This window comes from Hyperolius riggenbachi, chromosome 11 (genome assembly GCF_040937935.1).
Source record: "Hyperolius riggenbachi isolate aHypRig1 chromosome 11, aHypRig1.pri, whole genome shotgun sequence".
NCBI lineage: Eukaryota > Metazoa > Chordata > Amphibia > Anura > Hyperoliidae > Hyperolius > Hyperolius riggenbachi.
The window spans coordinates 247,267,702-247,285,928 of NC_090656.1; the positions used below are offsets into that span (position 1 = coordinate 247,267,702).

Consider the following 18,227-nt stretch of genomic DNA (forward strand, 5'->3'; position numbering starts at 1 on the left):
TCATAAAGTACAGTGTGCTGAGCATATCCCTATTGTCTCATAAAGTACAGTGTGCTGAGCATATCCCTATTGTCTCATAAAGTACAGTGTGCTGAGCATATCCCTATTGTCTCATAAAGTGCAGTGTGCTGAGCATATCCCTATTGTCTCATAAAGCACAGTGTGCTGAGCATATCCCTATTGTCTCATAAAGTACAGTGTGCTGAGCATATCCCTATTGTCTCATAAAGTGCAGTGTGCTGAGCATATCCCTATTGCGCTCCCTCCTCCAGGTGTCTCTGTTGGCAACTAACTAGCTTGCCTAGGCCCAAAAACGTCCCCGATTGTTACTGTAGTTTCCGACTGTAGTCGCATGAAGCATCCACAGCAAAATTCATGAAGAAAACCAGTGAAATGAGCTATTAGCGTTGCTCTAGGCTACTGCACCATGCCCCGTGCTATGATAACTAACACAAAGATACAAAGTAAATGACAGATCTTTATCTTGGGTTATGATTTATTTATCTGACCTGATTGGCCAGTGTGGTGAGGAGGGCATCGGGGCTGCTCTGGCCTTTGTGATGAAGATCTGAAAGCTTCCTCTTTTCTTTTACATCCAGGGGTCTGAGGCTGTAATGATTAAACATCTTCACCGGCTCTCCCAGTATCCCCATCCTGTGTAAACAGAAACAACATCAATTCAATCCAGGCGCGGATTTACATAACAGGAGCCTAAAGGCACAGATGTCCTGGCGCCTTAGACTCCGCCCTCCATGCATGCAGGCCCGGATTTACATAAAAGGAGCCTATAGGCACAGATGTCCTGGCACCCTAGACTCCGCCCTCCATGCATGCAGGCCCGGATTTACATCACAGGAGCCTATAGGCACAGATGTCCTGGCACCTCAGACTTCACCCTCCATAAGACTCTTATAAAGTACTTTACATCATCAGCCACCTGTAGGCACGTGCCTACCATGCCTTGTGGTTCATCTGGCCCTGCATGATCTTACCAGAACCGGATCATCCACAGGGCACACCTAAGCAGTTGCCTAGGGCCTTGAGAGAGTCTAGAGGGCCTGGTGGAGGCTAGCCCCCACCAAATCTTATTAAAAAAACAAAACAAGGTGATCATCAGTGATGGGCAAAAACTGCTATCTTGCCTAGGGACCCCATTTCATCTTGATCATTTTCTGGATCTTACTCTACCTTTACAAAATATTAATTTATTTTCGTGGACTCTGAAGTCTCTTTTTTTACCTTCTTTTGTTTAACTATCCTCTCCAGCTTTAATGACAGAGTTAAATCGCCGCATCCCTTCGGTAGAGGAGTGGTTTATTATCAGAGATAAGCCCTGCAAAGCCCCAAGGTCTCGCAGGGCTTCACTTTCTCAATGAGGCTGAGCTTTGAGCTGTAGCTCTGCCTCCTCCGCAATCAATCTCTCCTGAGTCTTCTTTCACTGAGAGGGGCGGGGAGGAGGCGGAGATCTACAGAGATTGCGGAGAGGCAGAGCTACAGCTCAAAGCTCTGCCTCTCCAGGAAGAGAAGCCCTGCATGTCAGGGCAGCATGATCTGCAACCTGCAAAGTCGTAGAACTTTGCAGGTTGTTTATTAGGTAATAAATAACTCCTCTGCCGGGGCAATGCAGAGATTATACTCTGGCATTAAAGCTGAAGAGGAATGTTAAACAAAAGAAGGTAAAAAAAGAGACTTCAGAGTCTCTTTAAAGGATACCCGAGGTGACATGTGACACGATGAGGTGTATCTACACAGTGCCTAGCACACAAATAACTAGGCTATGTTCCTTTTCTCTTTCTCTGCCTGAAAGAGTTAAACATCAGGTATGCAAGTGACAGTTTCTATCTGGGTCGGGATCGGGTCGGACTGGGTCAGACAAAAGCATAACCCTCACTGATAAGTAATTACAGCCATAAAACACTTTCTTGTCAGTAAATGGCTTCTGAGAGCAGAAAAGAGATAAAAAGGGCCAATAATTCATAGATTTGAGCTCTGGCATACTTCAATGAAGGTGTCATTGAGCAGAGACAATGAAACAGTAAAAACGTAAAAACTAGATTTATATATAAAATAACAGGAATTGTAGGATATCTAAAAAAAAAAAAGTCATTTTTAGGAGAAGGAGGATGGATACAATTGTTTTTTTTAAGAGTCTATTTTCACCTCGGGTGTCCTTTAACCACCCTGGCGTTCTATTAAGATCGCCAGGGAGGCTGCGGGAGGGTTTTTTTTTCAATAAAAAAAAAACTATTTCATGCAGCCAACTGAAAGTTGGCTGCATGAAAGCCCACTAGAGGGCGCTCCGGATGCGTTCTTCTGATCGCCTCCGGCGGCCAGAAGTAACACGGAAGGCCGCAATGAGCGGCCTTCCGTGTTTCGCGTACCTCGTCGCCATGGCGACGAGCGGAGTGACGTCATCCGACGTCCTGACGTCAGCCGCCTCCGATCCAGCCCTTAGCGCTGGCCAGAACTTTTTGTTCCGGCTACGCTGGGCTCAGGCGGCTGGGGGTACCCTCTTTCGCCGCTGCACGGCGATCAGGCAGCACACGCGGCTGGCAAAGTGCCGGCTGCGTGTGCTGCTTTTTATTTGATGAAAATCGGCCCAGCAGGGCCTGAGCGGCAGCCTCCGGCGGTGATGGACGAGCTGAGCTCGTCCAGACCGCTCAGCTGGTTAAAACCACTTTTCATCTTTTTAACACGTACAATGATAAATATGCAGTAAAGGTTGCCTGAAGTGGACCTATGTTATGTAATGACGCAATGGTGGGGGATCCTGAAACTGTTAGAAAGCACTTACCGCCATCTGCATCCTATGTTGTCCGTCCTTTCCCCCATTTTGGCTATTTTTATTATTTGACTGCAAGCCGATTGAATATGATAAACAGGGAGAGCTCGCAGCTGTATAGGTACTGGGCATTTGCACGTAAATCTGAACATGTGCTTTTGCTCTTGACATGCGCAAGTTCACGAGCCATGCATGCTCACTGATACGCAAGTGATTCTTTTGACTTACTGGGCATGCACAGTGAGTGAACTCGCACGTGCCCAGTGAGTTCACGAATGGGGAAACTTCTGGAAGGACAGAGTTGGGTAAGCAGATATAACGGAAGACGGGAGGGATTTCTGGTGCAGCCAAACAAATGAGCAAATCAATGATCATCATCACCAATGGGACTCAAACATATTATAAAGGGATATCTGGGGCAGCAAAGAGTATTATGTATACCGTATATACTCGAGTATAAGCTGACCCCCAACTTTTACCGTAAAAAAACTGGAAGAAATGTGTTACGCCTCAGCAAGTGGTTGCCTAGGGCAACCCAACAGCTCAGGACTTTGACTACAGAAATGTTTTTCCTTCCAGGACCTTTAGATGTTGCCGCACCATCTAGTGGCTGGAATCTGCTATGCATCCCTGTTTGCATGTGAGCTCACTTCCTGGACTCAGGCTGGTTGCCTGTGCATCAGGTTTAACTAATCCCTGTTGTTCCCAGTGTTCCTGTGTCCTAAGAGACTTTCCCTTGTGAACTGATGACGTGGCTTTGATCCTTGGCCATCCTTTGATTACCCGTTTGACTTACGTTCCTGTACTTCACCTGTTTCCGACTGATTTCCTGATAACGGACTCCTGGCTTATCCCTGACTACGTCTACTGTCTGTTGTATCTGAACCTCACATCGGATTTTCCAATTGCACTCAGCAGTCGCTTCGGGTGCACCCACCTGGACTCCAGGTCTGCGCCCATCGGGCCACACAGAGGGTTCACGCATCCCAGGTACGTGACAAAATGTTTGACCCGAGTATAAGCCGGGGGATGGCAAAAGCCACAACCACAATACCACTCACAGCCATGGCCGGCAACAACCATATATTAGAAAAGCAGCACAAATTCAGCAATAATAAGCCAGAACATAGGCCAACAATGGAGATGGACATGCAAAGATCTCCTGTTGTAAAGTGTAAACTGGCATAAAGATAAAGCAAGGAATGCAGAGCCACATAGTCATGTATGTAAAACTTGATGTAGGAATGCCAGGATTCTCACCACTCAGTAGACACTGTCCCTGTATGCCTTCCAAGGCTGCAACTCCAGGTGAGGTTAGCTGGGACCTCCCAATGTCAAGTGTGTGGTCTCCCTCAGATGATGCACCACTGTGCATATAGTGGGGGCTCTGTGAGGCTTACTCAAAGAGTAGTGACTCGAGTATAGGCCGAGACCTCCACTTTGGGGCCACTTTTTTTGGCCCAAAAATTAGGTTTATACTCGAGTATATACAGTATTCACTGGCATCGCTACTGTGTACAATTGTAATGTCGCAATAAATCAGCATTGATTGGATGGTCTCTTCTCACAAGCCCTCCACCTCATAGGCTGGAATATGACTGAAGCAGGACGTACCGTATGTTGGGCATAGCAGTGGGTGGAGCTTCCCTAGTGGCAACGTCCAATGATTCCGCACAGACCTTTTGGTGAAATTTACGGTTTTGGAGCACATGCTGAGTTCTTTCCTTATGTGATGGCAACAGGGAGGACAGAGCTGGAGACTGCTGGGTGAACGTTTTACGTATGGCCGGCCGATTGGTCCTCATCGCTCTGTTGAACAACAAATAATAAGATTGTAACAGGCAAACATATGCTGAGTTTACTACTTATTTGCGAAGTAGTAGAAGGATGGTAAATTGACCAATATTCTATTAGGGGCTGTTTCCAGGAGCCCTTTCTGCATATACGTGAGGTAGCAATGGTCACAGCTAAGTGGGGAACAGAGCTGGGTGGTGTGCCTTGTTTGATGCTGGTTATTGTGTAAACAAGTCATAAATATATATAATCTACCTGAGGCCTGCAGGTGTCACTGTTTTCTCAGTTATCAGTCCAGTAGGAAGGGGCCCATCTTGCTCTGGTGGAGTGTCTTTTTTCCATAGGGCAGGATTAAAGGCATTGGAGCACATGATCCTGCTGACCTCTTCCCTGATCAATGGCAGGTGCTTGTGTCGGAAGACCACATAAGTGACGATGACGGAATAGTTGTAAAGGCTCTGCAGGGCGATAATATCACGTGAGTGGATGAGGGACAGAACACTGTATACATTATATGAGCTAATGCAGGTCTGCCCAACTCCAGTCCTCAATGGCCGAGGTCCTCACACATTTACGGCACAGCTCAAATTAATGGATGGGTCCTGAGCAGGATTATGCGCCAGGCAACCTAGGCAGGTGCTTGGGGCCTAGTCCGTGTCAAGGGGACCACCTGTCACCTTATTTGACCTCTCTCCACTTCAGCTTACCAAAAGGACCACAAGGGTGTCTCTATGTATAGGGCCCCATTACATCTTAATCCATCTCTGGATAGGACTGAATCAGTAGAGGAGTGGTTCACCAAGTAGAACTGATTTCTCCATTTCTCAGTCCATCCTAAACACTGGCATGGATGTGGCCCCAGAGGACTGGAGTTGGGCAGCCCTGAGCCAATGAGAGTCAGTTACTAATCCTGAAAGTAGCTACAAGCACTAACTACAAATCATGGTGTGTGTCCCAGAAAGATACCCATTATAGACCTCTATGGAGGAAGAAACTCCGCTCATCACTGTACAACAATGATCCAGGAGCAGGGCACTGGCTCAGGCCAAGCCAGCAACAGTCACTTAGGACAGAAAGATCCGCTCCAACTGGAGGACAGAGGAACAGAAGCTCATGTCGCTGACCACAATTGTGTCAGATAAAGATTGGACTCTTTAACCTCCTGAGTGGTATGCCTGACACTGTGCCGGGCATACCGCTCGCCAGCCTCAGGTGGCCTGAGGAGAAATCTAGTAAGATAAGTGGCTGAATTAAATGTTAGCTAGCACTAGGCTAGCTAGTATCGGTGCCTCTCACCCCCTGATCCAGCCCCTATATATATATATATATATATATATATATATATATATATATATATATATATATATACATACCAAGCCTCTATCCAGCGATCGCCACAGCCTCCTGCACAGCTCTGGACTTCTGTATGGGGAGGATCGGGACTGCGCATGATGTTGGTGACGTCATGTATGATCTTCCCCATACAGAAGACCAGAGCTGTGCAGGAGGCTGCGGCGATCGTTCGCTGGATAGAGGATTGGTACGTATATAGCAGCTGGATCGGGGGCGATCAGGGGGTGGTGGGAACCTATACTAGCCTAGTGCTAGCTAAAAGTGGCGTAGCAATAGGGGGCCCCTAGACCAGAGGGGCCCATAAGGGGCCCTCCTCCATCCATCTTATTAGCTTTTCGTTGGTGCTATACTCAGGGCCGGTTCAAGTAACAATTGGACCCTAGGGCAAAATTAGCCTGGGGGTCCCCAACAGACACACCCCGACCAAATAGCGTCATCATTACAGGCCCTTTGTTGCAGCCAAATTTCCCTCCTGGGCCCCTGAGCTGGCTGCTGACCCTCCCCGAATCACCTCCCAACTTAACAGACTCTGCAGAGTCCCTGGGGAGCAACAGTTAAGATGGGGGAGGGACACCTTGGGGGCCCCTACAGGCTCTGGGGCCCTGAGGCAATTGCCCAATCTTTCCTATGGTAGCTCCGGCCCTGGCTATACTGATAATAAACACTTCAATATGTTCATTGAACAGTAGTTATCCCTAACTAACCGTTTCCTTACTCTGATTACACCTCTCTTACACTGAAACTGTCCTTAGTAGGTTTTGAGGCTCCGTATCAATATCAATAGAGTTCTTGGGGCCCCATGTAAAACTTGCACGGGGGCCCCAAGCTCCTTAGTTACGCCACTGCTAGCTAACATTTAAATCAGCCACTAAATAGATTTATCCTGGGGGACGCCTGAAGCTAGCAGAACCTCTTGAGCATCATACTACTCAGGAGGCTAAAACTTTCCACTTGGAGTGGACCTCTCTGTCCTCAGTTATACAGAACCCCCGCCCATGTCACCTTGTTCTATCCTGATCCCTCTTACTATGCTCTGCCATACTGGGGAAGGAAGTGTGGACAGAAAGCTCTGAAAGTGAGCCTGGTAGCCCCCCCCCCTGGGAAGCTGGTACCCCCCTCCTCATATGTGCACAACAGCAATGCCAATAGATCCTATCGGTTCGTAGATACTACAGCCTAGCAGTGGGATTATGGGAGAAGAGGAATCCTAGTCCTCAGCCTCCTACAACACTTCCCCATTCCTTACTGATGAATGGGGAGTATGTCGACCTGAAAACACTTAAGGTGGCCACACACGATACAATAAAATGATCGATTTTATGGCAATTGGATGAAAACGATCGGATTTTCCACTTGACGACCAGTGGGTTTCTGTCTGATCTGTGCTGCGTGGGCTCTCCAGCCCGCAGTACAGATCAGGATAGAGCCAGGGCTATCAGACTTACCCCCCTTTTTTCCCCACTAGGGGGATGTCCTGCTGGGGGGGTCTGATCGCCGCCGGGTCTCTGCGCTTTGCGGGTGGGGGCTCTTCAAAGCCCCCCTCCGCAGCGTTTTCGGCGCTCCGTCCCTCTCCCTCCCTCTCTGAGCTGCGCAGGACGGATATCCATCCTGCGCATTGTAGGATAGGCTTCAGCCTATCATATGCCGGTGATCCCCGGCCAATCAGAGGCCGGGGATCGCCGATCTGCCTTATGACGCTGCTGCGCAGCAGTGCCGTATGATGTAAACAGCGGGGATTTCTTCCCCGCGTGTTTACATTTTGCTGGCGAGCCGCGATCGGCGGCTCTCCGGCTGTTCACGGAGACAGCCTCCGTTAACGAACATGGAAAGGCGCAGACGGCCAGTTTACGTAGAGTGACCAGACGTCCCGGATTGCCCGGGACGCGTCCCGGATTCGGGGTCCGCTGTCCCAGGCTTAATGAGGTCCCAGGAAACGTCCCGCTTTCAGCAGCGGGACGTCCCGGCCTCGGGACTCTGGCCACTCTCTCCTCATGAGATAGACGCCGTGCCAGTTCATTGCCTGCAGCCCCGCTCCAGCCTCCTCTTCCGGTGTCTGTTCCGACACCGGCAGGCGAGCAGGGCTACGGCAAGAAGGCTGCCGAAGCCCTGTACTGGAGACTATTTGTGTCTCCAGTACAGGGCTTCGGGCGCCATCTTGCCGTAGCCCTGTCAGCGCAGGAGAGAAGATCAGCAGCAAGATGGTCCCGGGAGCAGCTCGCCAGAGGCCGGAGACTTCTGCCAGGTGAGTAAATGCTTTTTTTCCAGGTGAACTTTGCCCGCATTGTTTCTTGTCTGGTGAAATGTTTGCCCACATTACGTTTCTTTTCTGGTGAAATGTTTGCCCGCATTGCGTTTCTTTTCTGGTGAAATGTTTGCCCGCATTGCGTTTCTTTGCCAGGTGAAATGTTTGCCCGCATTGCGTTTCTTTTCTGGTAAAATGTTTGCCCGCATTGCGTTTCTTTTCCAGGTGAAATGTTTGCCCGCATTGCGTTTCTTTTCCAGGTGAAATGTTTGCCCACATTGCGTTTCTTTTCTGGTGAAATGTTTGCCCGCATTGCGTTTTTTTTCCAGGTGAAATGTTTGCCCACATTGCGTTTCTTTTCTGGTGAAATGTTTGCCCGCATTGCGTTTTTTTTCCAGGTGAAATGTTTGCCCGCATTGCGTTTCTTTTCTGGTGAAATGTTTGCCCGCATTGCGTTTCTTTTCTGGTGAAATGTTTGCCCGCATTACGCGTCCCGCATTCGGGGTCCGCTGTCCCAGGCTTAATGAGGTCCCAGGAAACGTCCCGCTTTCAGCAGCGGGACGTCCCAGCCTCGGGACTCTGGCCACTCTCTCCTCATGAGATAGACGCCGTGCCAGTTCATTGCCTGCAGCCCCGCTCCAGCCTCCTCTTCCGGTGTCTGTTCCGACACCGGCAGGCGAGCAGGGCTACGGCAAGAAGGCTGCCGAAGCCCTGTACTGGAGACTATTTGTGTCTCCAGTACAGGGCTTCGGGCGCCATCTTGCCGTAGCCCTGTCAGCGCAGGAGAGAAGATCAGCAGCAAGATGGTCCCGGGAGCAGCGCGCCAGAGGCCGGAGACTTCTGCCAGGTGAGCAAATGCTTTTTTTCCAGGTGAACTTTGCCCGCATTGTTTCTTGTCTGGTGAAATGTTTGCCCACATTACGTTTCTTTTCTGGTGAAATGTTTGCCCGCATTGCGTTTCTTTTCTGGTGAAATGTTTGCCCGCATTGCGTTTCTTTTCCAGGTGAAATGTTTGCCCGCATTGCGTTTCTTTTCTGGTGAAATGTTTGCCCGCATTGCGTTTCTTTTCTGGTGAAATGTTTGCCCGCATTGCGTTTCTTTTCCAGGTGAAATGTTTGCCCACATTGCGTTTCTTTTCTGGTGAAATGTTTGCCCGCATAGCGTTTTTTTTCCAGGTGAAATGTTTGCCCACATTGCGTTTCTTTTCTGGTGAAATGTTTGCCCGCATTGCGTTTCTTTTCCAGGTGAAATGTTTGCCCACATTGCGTTTCTTTTCTGGTTAAATGTTTGCCCGCATTGCGTTTCTTTTCTGGTGAAATGTTTGCCCGCATTGCGTTTTTTTTCCAGGTGAAATGTTTGCCCGCATTGCGTTTCTTTTCTGTGAAATGTTTGCCCGCATTGCGTTTCTTTTCTGGTGAAATGTTTGCCCGCATTGCGTTTCTTTTCTGGTGAAATGTTTGCCCGCACTGCGTTTCTTTTCCAGGTGAAATGTTTGCCCACATTGCGTTTCTTTTCTGGTGAAATGTTTGCCCGCATTGCGTTTTTTTTCCAGGTGAAATGTTTGCCCACATTGCGTTTCTTTCCTGGTAAAATGTTTGCCCGCATTGCGTTTTTTTTCCAGGTGAAATGTTTGCCCGCATTGCGTTTCTTTTCTGGTGAAATGTTTGCCCGCATTGTGTTTCTTTTCTGGTGAAATGTTTGCCCGCATTACGTTTCTTGTCTGGTGAAATGTTTGCCCGCAGTGCATTTCTTTTCTGGTGAAATGTTTGCCCACATTGCGTTTCTTTTCCAGGTGAAATGTTTGCCCACATTGCGTTTCTTTTCTGGTGAAATGTTTGCCCGCATTGCGTTTTTTTTCCAGGTGAAATGTTTGCCCACATTGCGTTTCTTTCCTGGTAAAATGTTTGCCCGCATTGCGTTTCTTTTCCAGGTGAAATGTTTGCCCACATTGCGTTTCTTTTCTGGTGAAATGTTTGCCCGCATAGCGTTTTTTTTCCAGGTGAAATGTTTGCCCACATTGCGTTTCTTTTCTGGTGAAATGTTTGCCCGCATTGCGTTTCTTTTCCAGGTGAAATGTTTGCCCACATTGCGTTTCTTTTCTGGTTAAATGTTTGCCCGCATTGCGTTTCTTTTCTGGTGAAATGTTTGCCCGCATTGCGTTTTTTTTCCAGGTGAAATGTTTGCCCGCATTGCGTTTCTTTTCTGTGAAATGTTTGCCCGCATTGCGTTTCTTTTCTGGTGAAATGTTTGCCCGCATTGCGTTTCTTTTCTGGTGAAATGTTTGCCCGCACTGCGTTTCTTTTCCAGGTGAAATGTTTGCCCACATTGCGTTTCTTTTCTGGTGAAATGTTTGCCCGCATTGCGTTTTTTTTCCAGGTGAAATGTTTGCCCACATTGCGTTTCTTTCCTGGTAAAATGTTTGCCCGCATTGCGTTTTTTTTCCAGGTGAAATGTTTGCCCGCATTGCGTTTCTTTTCTGGTGAAATGTTTGCCCGCATTGTGTTTCTTTTCTGGTGAAATGTTTGCCCGCATTACGTTTCTTGTCTGGTGAAATGTTTGCCCGCAGTGCATTTCTTTTCTGGTGAAATGTTTGCCCACATTGCGTTTCTTTTCTGGTGAAATGTTTGCCCGCATTGCGTTTCTTTTCTGGTGAAATGTTTGCCCGCATTGCGTTTCTTTTCAGGTGAAATGTTTGCCCGCATTGTGTTTCTTTTCCAGGTGAAATGTTTGCCCGCATTGCGTTTCTTTTCTGGTGAAATGTTTGCCCGCAATGCGTTTCTTTTCTGGTGAAATGTTTGCCCGCATTGCGTTTCTTTTCTGGTGAAATGTTTGCCCGCATTGCGTTTACTTTGTAGTGAAATGTTTGCCCGCATTGCATTTCTTTTCTGGTGAAATGTTTGCCCGCATTACGTTTCTTTTCTGGTGAAATGTTTGCCTGCATTACGTTTTTTTTCTGGTAAAATGTTTGCCCGCATTGCGTTTCTTTTCTGGTAAAATGTTTGCCCGCATTACGTTTCTTTTCTTGTGAAATGTTTGCCTGCATTGCGTTTTTTTTTCAGGTGAAATGTTTCCCCGCATTGCGTTTCTTTTCCAGGTGAAATGTTTGCCCGCATTGCGTTTCTTTTCTGGTGAAATGTTTGCCCGCATTGCGTTTCTTTTCCAGGTGAAATGTTTGCCCGCATTGCGTTTCTTTTATGGTGAAATGTTTGCCCACATTGCGTTTCTTTTCTGGTGAAATGTTTGCCCGCATTGCGTTTCTTTTCTGGTGAAATGTTTGCCCGCATTGCGTTTCTTTTCCAGGTGAAATGTTTGCCCGCATTTCGTTTCTTTTCTGGTGAAATGTTTGCCCGCATTGTGTTTCTTTTCTGGTGAAATGTTTGCCCGCATTGCGTTTCTTTTCCAGGTGAAATGTTTGCCCGCATTTCGTTTCTTTTCTGGTGAAATGTTTGCCCGCATTGCGTTTCTTTTCTGGTGAAATGTTTGCCCGCATTTCGTTTCTTTTCTGGTGAAATGTTTGCCCGCATTGCGTTTCTTTTCTGGTGAAATGTTTGCCCGCATTGCGTTTCTTTTCTGGTGAAATGTTTGCCCGCATTGCGTTTCTTTTCCAGGTGAAATGTTTGCCCGCATTGCGTTTCTTTTCTGGTGAAATGTTTGCCCGCAGTGCGTTTCTTTTCTGGTGAAATGTTTGCCCGCATTGCGTTTCTTTTCCAGGTGAAATGTTTGCCCGCATTGCGTTTCTTTTCTGATGAAATGTTTGCCTGCATTGCGTTTCTTTTCTGGTGCGTTTGCGTTTATTTTGTACTGACATGTTGCCCGCATTGCGTTTATTTTGTACTGACATGTTTGCCCGCATTGCATTTATTTTATACTGACATGTTTGCCCGCATTGCGTTTCTTTTCTGGTGAAATGTTTGCCCACATTGTGTTTCTTTTCTGGTGAAATGTTTGCCCGCATTGCGTTTTTTTTCCAGGTGAAATGTTTGCCCACATTGCGTTTCTTTTCTGGTGAAATGTTTGCCCACATTGCGTTTATTTTCTGGTGAAATGTTTGCCCGCATTGCGTTTCTTTTCTGGTGAAATGTTTGCCCGTATTGCGTTTCTTGTCTGGTGAAATGTTTGCCCGCTGTGCATTTCTTTTCTGGTGAAATGTTTGCCCACATTGCGTTTCTTTTCTGGTGAAATGTTTGCCCGCATTGCGTTTCTTTTCTGGTGAAATGTTTGCCCACATTGCGTTTCTTTTCAGGTGAAATGTTTGTCCGCATTGCGTTTCTTTTCCAGGTGAAATGTTTGCCCGCATTGCGCTTCTTTTCTGGTGAAATGTTTGCCCGCAATGCGTTTCTTTTCTGGTGAAATGTTTGCCCGCATTGCGTTTCTTTTCCAGGTGAAATGTTTGCCCGCATTTCGTTTCTTTTCTGGTGAAATGTTTGCCCGCATTGCGTTTCTTTTCTGGTGAAATGTTTGCCCGCATTGCGTTTCTTTTCCAGGTGAAATGTTTGCCTGCATTTTGTTTCTTTTCTGGTGAAATGTTTGCCCGCATTGCGTTTCTTTTCTGGTGAAATGTTTGCCCGCATTGCGTTTATTTTGTACTGACATGTTGCCCGCATTGCGTTTATTTTGTACTGACATGTTTGCCCGCATTGCATTTATTTTATACTGACATGTTTGCCCGCATTGCGTTTCTTTTCTGGTGAAATGTTTGCCCACATTGTGTTTCTTTTCTGGTGAAATGTTTGCCCGCATTGCGTTTTTTTTCCAGGTGAAATGTTTGCCCACATTGGGCTTGATTCACAAAAGAGTGCTAACTGTTAGCACGGCCGTTTTCGCGCGAATTTTCGCATTGCACTCGATCGCGAATTTTCGCGCGAAACGATAACGTTTTCGCGCGCTAACGCGAATTTTACATTGCGTTTCTTTTCCAGGTGAAATGTTTGCCCGCATTGCGTTTCTTTTCTGGTGAAATGTTTGCCCGCATTGCGTTTCTTTTCCAGGTGAAATGTTTGCCCGCATTGCCTTTCTTTTTTGGTGAAATGTTTGCCCACATTGCGTTTCTTTTCTGGTGAAATGTTTGCCCACATTGCGTTTTTTTTCTGGTGAAATGTTTGCCCGCATTGCGTTTCTTTTCCAGGTGAAATGTTTGCCCGCATTTTGTTTCTTTTCTGGTGAAATGTTTGCCCGCATTTCGTTTCTTTTCTGGTGAAATGTTTGCCCGCATTGCGTTTCTTTTCTGGTGAAATGTTTGCCCGCATTTCGTTTCTTTTCTGGTGAAATGTTTGCCCGCATTGCGTTTCTTTTCTGGTGAAATGTTTGCCCGCATTGCGTTTCTTTTCTGGTGAAATGTTTGCCCGCATTGCATTTCTTTTCTGGTGAAATGTTTGCCCGCATTGCGTTTCTTTTCCAGGTGAAATGTTTGCCCGCATTGCGTTTCTTTTCTGGTGAAATGTTTGCCCGCATTGCGTTTCTTTTCTGATGAAATGTTTGCCTGCATTGCGTTTCTTTTCTGGTGAAATGTTTGCCCGCATTGCGTTTATTTTGTACTGACATGTTGCCCGCATTGCGTTTATTTTGTACTGACATGTTTGCCCGCATTGCATTTATTTTATACTGACATGTTTGCCCGCATTGCATTTATTTTATACTGACATGTTGCCCGCATTGCGGTTATTTTGTGCTGACATGTTGCCTATTGCGTTTATTTTCTGGTGTCCGGGATAACTGTTACTGCATTTATTATTTAATGGTCATAGATGGCTATGTTTGCTGCTTTGTGGTTACGGTATACTATTAGCATCACACAGTTTCTGCACACCCATGATGCAAAGTCTTGTTTGTCCACATCATGGCGTAAACACTGCTTTCTTATGCCTCGCTGTGACATCATTACGTTAGCTCCGCCCATACAATGTCATGGCCACGCCCATTCATCTCGGCGCAGCCCCCTTCCCCCAGTCTTCGTCGCTGCATGCTCCTCAGTCCTACCTACTTTTCGCCGCTGCACGCGCCACCCCACGCCCCCCTCCCCGTCCCAGGTTGGACCCACAAAAATCTGGTCACTCTAGTTTACGCCAATCGGCGTTAGCTGGTCGTCAATAGGATAATCCAAAGGTTTTTTTTTTTGTTGGTTTTTTTTATTCGAGGCAAAAAATCCAATCAGATTTCCTGTTTTTATTCAATAAAAGTCTATCGAAAGTGCTGGATTTTTCCGATCAATTTCTATGAAAATTGAATGGTGTGTGGTAGATTGACAATTTCCTTTTATATACTCCCAAGCAATTTTCTCAGTTTCCAATCATTTTTTTCATAAATGGGTAAATATTCAACACACATGTGTGGTACCTTGGTTAGATTTTTGTAATCCTTGAATTAAAAATATATTTAAAAAATTGTATGGTGTGTGGCCACCTTTAGATCCCATTCACACTTGAGCGTTTTGCCGCGATTTCTGCAAAACGCTCAAACGCTAGCGCTTTTTAAAAGCGCAAGTGCAATGAAATCATATTGGCCCGTTCTTACTTGGGCGATCTGCGCAAATTGCAAAAAAAAACCTAAATGCAAACGTGTAGCCTGCACCATTTTCAGGCGATTTCCCAGCGATCGCGTATCAGTGCTATAGAAACGCGATCGCTAAAAAATCGGCAAGTGTGAATGGTGATTTTTTTTTTGCATTCAACGCAAAAAATCGCCATAGCAAAACGCTAGAAAAAGCACTAGCGTTTTGCGATCAGCAAGTGTGAATGGGCCTTCAGGATTGGTTCACACATGAATCTGCACATTTTCGGTCCTTTTCAGTATTGTATTGTCCTGTCAGTTTTGCATCAGTTTTCTCTCAGTTTAGATTGATTCTAGACGGAATAGCAATCAAAATTATGATTGCGCAGCCATGTTGCAGTAAACGATCTCCAGTAGATTTGATCCCTATGATGATGGTGCTGTACCTCATAAAACAAGCGGTCCCACTTGCTGGCTGACCTTCTGCTTCTATAATACAAAAAAAGACAAAAAAACTAAATACAAACAAATACAAAACAAAATAGAAAATGTTTAATATTCTCGTTTCCTTCATAATAAAGTCATCAAAGAATAACAGCTAAATTAGTGCATGTAAATATACAGAGTTATTCAGCCTCAGTGCAGCCACAGTTTTTAGCTAAATTTAACAAAACATTTCAAATGAATGATTAATGAAAATGTTGTAATAATAAGTGTAGTTTTTGCAAAACATGTACCACACTCTCCATAACTTCACAGATTTATTTCCAGAGACTAACTACTGGCAAGTCACACAAGCCAGTCTGGCACACTACTCCATTGTTTACATGGACAGGAAGCAGGAGAGAGCGATTGGCCTGTTACTGGAAGCCACGCCTCCTTGTTTCACACTGACCGAGGGAGCGGCAGTGAACAGGAAGTTGGGGATTGCTGATGAGAAAACGGAAATCTATGAATAGTTGTTTTCATCATTTATTTTGCAAAGCCTGAAGTATTTATTTTTTAACACGTTTTATACATAATTTATAGAAAACAATGATTTATTAAATGCATATAAAAACTGTAAAAAAATAAAAAAAAGGTTGTAAGCCAAGCAGAGGAGAACTACTATATACAGTCATATGTTCACTTAAAGAGGAATTTAAACAAAAGATAGTAGTAGGGGAAAAAATACATAAATACACTGCAGAGTGTGAAGTAAGAAAAATAGAAGATAGATCCAGAATTAAATGATATTCGCCATTTGTTTATTTTTTATGATCCATCATCAACTTGCAGGTTATCATCTTTACTGCTGGCAGACATGAAAATACAGCACCAACTGCCATTATCTATAAAAACACCCACAAGCAATGTGATAGGCTAAAAGGTTGTATGGAAGCACAGATACTGCTTGCTTGGCACTACATTTCAGCCATTATTTCCCACAATCCAACGAGGCTCACAGACTGCAAACTGTCAGGGCCATGACATCACACTGTGGGAGGGGTTTCCCCACAATATCAGCCATACAGAGCCCCCAGATGATCTATTTGAGAAAAGGTAATAGATTTCTCATGGGAACGGGGTTATCAGCTACTGATTGGGATGAATCAATCCTGGGTTACAGTTCCTCTATAAAAGAGGTCTTAAGGTGCCCATTAACGGTACCATTTTTTCACCAAATGTGATTTTTCGATGCGATTTTTATGATCTCATTGTATAGAAAATTTGCCATTTATGAAGGCAATCGATAATGAACGATTCTTTGGTCGATCACTAAATAGGATCACGTCGATCTGAAAGTTGGAATTTGTGATCGAATTTGAAGAAAGAATTGTTTAGTAAATGTGAGCAATTGATAATTGCCTTCACATTAGTTACAAATGTTCAAATCGCATCGAAAGATCGCATTTAGTGAAAAATTGTACTGTTAATGGGCACCTTTATATGGATTACTTTATTTGCTGCTTTGGCCAGTTATACCCCTATGACCAGGGAGAATACGTTTGTAGGCATTACCTTTGCTCTGCAGCAGTGACCCTGAGGAAGTAAAACTTGATCACGAAACACATTCCATTATTGTCTCTGCATAGTCTTGCAACTAGTATTATAAAGTATTAGCGCTGGAGTGAAAAGTCACTTAGTGCCCGAAAAGTAGCTTTGTGGGCGGGCACTAATTGCCATGCAAAGCTACATCGCGCACAGCCCAGGGCAGTGCGCGCACACCCGTGAATAGTGCGCGGTGCAACGACAACGTCATTTCGGGGGCACCCGATGCGCCGTTTTCGACGCACCAAGTGCAACGTTTACAGCGCAGCGGGTGTCTTTTCTGCATGCGTATTTTAGACCTGCCAATAAAACTAATTTTAAATGTAAAGGATGAATGAAGTAGGAGAAACAGAGGGAGCAGGCATGTAGTGGGAGCTGTCCTGAATGCCCACCGATCCCCTCGTTCTCCTCCCTCCCCCTCCTTTGGCAGCTAAATGCCCCCCTGGCAGCCTCTTGTTGGTTGCTGGAGTTGGGCATTAGTGCGCAGGCACTGGCCGGCTGGGAGCGCACTGCGCAAGCACATAACATTACGACTTAGCCGTGTGCAGGTGCAGAGTGCTCCTGGCCACGGGCGCCCACTGTAGCATGTAGACAGCCTAATGCTTGACTCCGGCGACCCAGAAGAGGCTGCAGGGAGGCACTTAGCTGCCAAAGGAGGGAGAGGGAGGAGAGCGAGGGGATCGGTGGGCATTCAGGACAGCTCCCAGTACATGCCTGCTCCCTCTGCTTCTCCTACTTCGCTTTGGTATGCTTTAAGAGAGATATGCGAGAGCACAGAGGCTAAAAAACATTTGCATTCATGTAGATCAGTATTCAGGTGACCTTACTCCCATGCCTTCAGGACTGGCACTTCCATCGGGGCAAACTGGGCAATTGCTGAGGGCCCTTGAATCGGCTGATGGGCCCCCACAGGTTTCCTTGCAGAATATTCAGCAGTAGAGGGAAGTCACCTTTCCAACAGGTGTTCCCCTCCATCATACTGTGTGCTGCACATCTTCATCCTCACTAACCGCATCTTCTCAGTGACCTGGCAGCATGTTACGTGAGCTACATGTGCAGTGCTGGACAGGTGAGCTTGCTCTGCTGATGATTACGCTGCAGGGGACCCCTATATACTTGGGGGGAACTCTGGACCGGGGCCCCAAGGGGGAATAATGCCGCATATGGGGGGGAATCAGAAATAAAGGGGCCCAATGCAACTTACAGATGAGGGGGGCCCTTGTCATTGTTTGCAAGGGTCACATCAAGTCTAGCACCAGCCCTGCAGGACTTACACCCAAACCTTACACCCAGGCCTACACCTAGACCTTACTTCCAGGCGAACATCCAGACCTTCACCTAGGCCTACACCCAGACCTTACTCCCAAATCTTTCAACCAGACCTTACTACCAGGCCTACATGCAGTCTTTACTTCCAGGCCTACACCCGGACCTTACTCACAGATCTTACACTCAGGCCTACACCCAATTCTTACTCCCAGTCCCAGGTCTACAACCAGACTTTACACCCAGGCCTTACACCCAGGCCTACTCTCAGAC

The 18,227-nt window shown here is 46.3% G+C and overlaps 1 protein-coding gene across 1 annotated transcript in view; it reads right to left on the minus strand.

Moving 5' to 3' along the window:
• Positions 1–478: 478 nt before the first annotated feature.
• Positions 479–18,227, minus strand: part of LOC137538918 (protein phosphatase 1 regulatory subunit 36-like) — a 113,450-nt gene continuing 95,701 nt past the window's right edge. The window contains exons 9-12 of the mRNA XM_068261349.1: positions 15,104–15,146; positions 4,832–5,034; positions 4,397–4,591; positions 479–654 (exon numbers count right to left, since the gene is read on the minus strand). Of these exons, the coding sequence (XP_068117450.1) occupies positions 501–654; positions 4,397–4,591; positions 4,832–5,034; positions 15,104–15,146 (595 nt within the window). The 3' untranslated portion in view covers positions 479–500. The remainder of the gene's footprint in view (positions 655–4,396; positions 4,592–4,831; positions 5,035–15,103; positions 15,147–18,227) is intronic.